Source organism: Manacus vitellinus, unplaced genomic scaffold, assembly GCF_001715985.3.
Source record: "Manacus vitellinus isolate BGI_N305 unplaced genomic scaffold, ASM171598v3 scaffold_61_pilon, whole genome shotgun sequence".
NCBI classification, from domain to species: Eukaryota; Metazoa; Chordata; class Aves; order Passeriformes; family Pipridae; genus Manacus; species Manacus vitellinus.
In genome coordinates, this window is record NW_021940696.1 from 1690634 (window position 1) to 1694993 (window position 4360).

Below are 4360 nucleotides of genomic sequence, written 5' to 3' on the forward strand. Positions count from 1 at the left end.
AGAGGGACTTTTGACTTGTTTGGATGTGCAGTTTGGAGGGGCTTCCCTCGGGAGGGCCGTGTGTTCGGCACAACTAATAAAGTAAGAGGAGAAGGATTGGTACCAACTCCTGGGCAAATCCATCATCTCAGACCATCATAACCACACCAGCCTGCAGAAAGTCCCTTGAACAAGGAAAGAGCTCTCCTTAATTCCCTGGTGGGGGCTGGGATTCTTCACATGTGTTGCCCATGGAGGTTTTCCTTTCAAAGCCCTTTCCTTAGCAGAGTCAGCACCAGGGAAGAGCCGAGGGCTGGCTGGTCCTGCTCTTTGGCATCTGCTGGTGATGAGGGGGAAAGGTTTAAGGACACTGTTTTCTGACCATAAAGAACCTGTTGCTTAATACCAGGGGAGCTGCACACCCAAAACAATTAAGCCCCAGCGTGTTTGATGCATCTGCAGTGACACAAATCACTCAGTTTTAGTCTGCTTTAGAGCAGAGCATCCCACCAGAGGAGGAGTGTTTTGCCCTGTGTGTGTGTGAGTTGGCCGATTACAAATCTTTTCATTTATTTTTTTTCCTTCCTTCCTTTATTTATTTTGATTAATCCGTTTATTTTTCTTTTCTTTCCAGGCCAAACACAATCCTCAGGCTTCGGTTCAACCACTTTGCCACGGAGTGCAGCTGGGACCACTTGTATGTGTATGATGGAGACTCCATCTATGCTCCCTTACTGGCAGCTTTCAGGTAAGTCCCCCTTGGTAAGGCTCTTAATGGTATTTTTAATTTAGAACCTGACTTAAATGTGGCTTCTAACAGTGCCAGATGTGTTCCAGGGATCCAAATACCTAACCCTGCAAGTGCAGCAGTGTAGCCAGTGTGTCCTTTTGTGCAGTTGTCGTCAGGATAAACAATTAAGGAGTTGTTTTTTGCTGGTACAATGGACAAATCGTGTCACTGCACTGTGGCATGGAAGTGTTGTGTTTTCATTTCCAAATCCTGAGTGTCTGAGAGACAGAAAAATTACTGTCATGTGGCTGGACTGGAGATGATTTGGAGTGTAGGGTCCTCCTGGAACAGGCTCCCCAGGGAATGGTCACGGTCCCAGGACTGTCAGAGCTTGAGGAATGTTTGGAAAATGCTTTCAGGCACAGGGTGGGATTGTTGGGGTGTCTGTGCAGGGCCAGGGCTTGGACTGGATGATCCTGGTGGGTCCCTTCCAGCTCAGGATATTCTGGGATTCTGTGAAAGGAGAAAACTGCCCCACTGATGAGCTTTGAACGTGGTTTATGAGTTAAAACTTGCAGTGTGTCAGTGCTGATAGAAGGGAAAAGCCAATTCATGTTGGAGACAGGAGGATCTCAGTATACAAATGTGTATGGATACACATGGATCTAAATATACAAATGTGTATGGATACACATGGATCTAAATATACAAATATATTGGATACACATGGATCTCAATATACAAATGTGTATGGATACATGTGGATCTCAATATACAAATGTGTATGGATATACATGGATCTAAATATACAGATGTGTATGGATATACATGGATCTCAATATACAAATGTGTATGGACACACATGGATCTCAATATACAAATATATATGGATACACATGGATCTCAGTATACAAATATATATGGATACACGTGGATCTAAATATACAAATATATATGCATACACACAGAAACACATGGATCTCAATATACAAATAGATATGGATACACATGGATCTCAGTATACAAATGTATATGGATACATGTGGATCTCAATACACAAATATATGTGGATTCACGTGGATCTCAATATACAAATGGATATGGATACACATGGATCTAAATATACAAATGTGTATGGATTCACATGGATGTCAGTATACAAATGTGTATGGATACATGTGGATGTCAATATACAAATATATCTGGATACACAAGGATCTCAATATACAAGTGGATATGGATACACATGGATCTCAATATACAAATGTATATGGATACACGTGGATCTCAATAGGCGAATGGATATGGATACACATGAATCTAAATATACAAATGTATGGATACACGTGGATCTCAATATACAAATATATATGGATACACATGGATCTCAATAGACAAATGTATATGGATACACATGGATCTCAATAGACAAATATATGTCTTTATGTACCTTAATATTTTAATTTTGAAACTATTTGTTACGTGTTGAGAAGCAACAGCAAAGGATCAGACAGCCTTGTGGAAACTTGGAATCTCAGAATGGTTTGGGTTGGAAGGGAACTTAAAGACCTTCCAGTTCCAACCTGCCATGGGCAGGGACACCTTCCACTAGCCCAGGTTGCTCCAAGCCTCATCCAGCCTGGCCCTGGACACTTCCAGGCATGGGGCAGCCACAGCTTCTCTGCCCAACCTGTGCCAGGGCCTCCCCACCCTCACAGCCAACAATTCCTTCCCAGTATCCCACCTATCCCTGCCCTCTGTCCATGTGAAGCCATTCCCTGTGCCCTGTCACTCCATGTCCTTGTCAGATGTCTCTCTCCAGCACTTGACACATGTAAAAATATCCCTTCTTCCAAGGGGTGACAGGAATTTGGCTCATCCCTCTGGTGACACCAGTCTGTGGATGGTGGTGAACAATCAACATTTCACACCAGGCCCCACTGTAACTCCTGCATTCCTGTGCTTGAGTCCCACAGTGACACCACCACCTTATGGGTTTTATTCCTTTAACTGAAATTAGGAAAATAATCCCAAATTATCCATGGAAAAAAACTAATGGTTCCCCTTGGGCCCTACTTGTTCCAAGTGGCTGCGTAACCACGTCCAGAATTAACCTTCTGCTGGGCTCCCTCTCCTTTGTGAAACGAGGGTCTAAAAATACTTGGTGTTTGTTCCAGAAAATCCTCGTAATCTCTAGGAGAGAAGATCAGCAGAGGAACAAAAAGTTGATTAAAATATCAGAGCCACCACATGTGGGCTTTCTTTTTTTCTTTCCTGGCCTTCAGCTGCAGTTGCAGAGTTGTTTTGGAGCGAAGGGTTCCTGCCAAGCTTCAGAACCAACCCCAGGTTCAAATCAGGCCACGGGAGTGAATTATTATGTTGTTCTCACCTCATTTCGAAGAAGAAACAACCTTCCCTCTCCTAAAAAACCTCCAAAAAAACCCTGGAAGTGGCACCTGGAAGTGCTCTCCTGGTATCCTGCCCTGATTGATGTGCAGGAAGAGGAGGAAATGTCATCCTGACTCCTCATCATTTGGCTCTAATCGAGCTGATTTTTGAACGTGCCGGTGAAAAGGTGAAATGGTGATGATTTGTGCCTGCAGTTCCTTGTGTGTTTTCCAAAAATTAATAGGCTTCTGAAATGGAGGTTATAAGTAGTTCACAGCATTAACAATTACGACTGAGACTGGAAAATCCTCTGTAAATCACTAGGAAGTCTGGGCCTGAGGACAAGCAAGAGTGAGCTTGATACAATAACACTTTGGAGGAAGGGGAAAAAAAAATTCAATTATTTTCATTAATTGCTTCTTTAGATGGCATTTGAATTTCATCTTCATTAGCACTGAGCTGTGGTGCTCAGTAATCCAAGTTCAGGAAATGGGAGATGCTTCTCATTTTGATCAAGTGCCAAAAAAGCATCTGTTGAAAAATACCTTTCTCTGGTGTGAAAATGAAGGCACTGGAAATTTTTTAAGAGCAATGCTCATATTTTATTAATTTTGGGGGGTTGTATTAAATTCATTATTCACCATAAGTACATTTCCTTCTCCATTATTTTTGCACCCTGCCAGGGGATTTGCAGGATTGAGTTGGACACTCTAAACTTTCAGAGCTTGTTGATAAACACTATAAATTCCTCCCTCTCTAAACTCAGTGTTTGTTCCCTCCCTGGCTTTTTAGAGCAGTTCCCTCAGTTCTTTCCCTGCTCTCATCTTGTTTTCTTGACCTTCTGATGCTCATTTGTGTTTGTTCACAAGATGATATTTACCCTGAGTAGAAGATGATCTTGGAAATCCTCAGCACTGGACTGTGGGGAAGCTTTAAATTGGTTTTATCAATTTTTAACAGCAATAAATATTTGCATAATGCCAACATTTACACAGTCCAAGTGTCTGCACAGGCTAAACTCCTCGTAGCCTGAGAGCCCCCCAGGGCTCTCTCGTCCTGCACATTAAGCTTTTTTATATTAAACAGGGTTAAAAATATCTTTGCTGGTTTATATTTGTGATCAGGGGCAAGATGGGACTGTGTCAATGTGCTGCTGCTTCAAAAATATGCAACAAAAGAACGTGGAGAAAACAAATCCAGAAGCAAATCCAGAGAATTATCCTGAATCAGATAAACTCCAGAGCTGATTTAGATGAACTCTAC

General features: G+C 42.2%; 1 protein-coding gene across 1 annotated transcript in view; it reads left to right on the top strand.

Annotated features, from left to right (window-relative positions):
- Window positions 1–4360, top strand: part of ATRN (attractin) — a gene marked incomplete at its 5' end in the record, with an annotated part of 149321 nt that overhangs the window by 31332 nt on the left and 113629 nt on the right. Inside the window, one exon of the mRNA XM_029963709.1 lies at window positions 614–727. Coding sequence (XP_029819569.1) covers window positions 614–727 — 114 coding nt within the window. The remainder of the gene's footprint in view (window positions 1–613; window positions 728–4360) is intronic.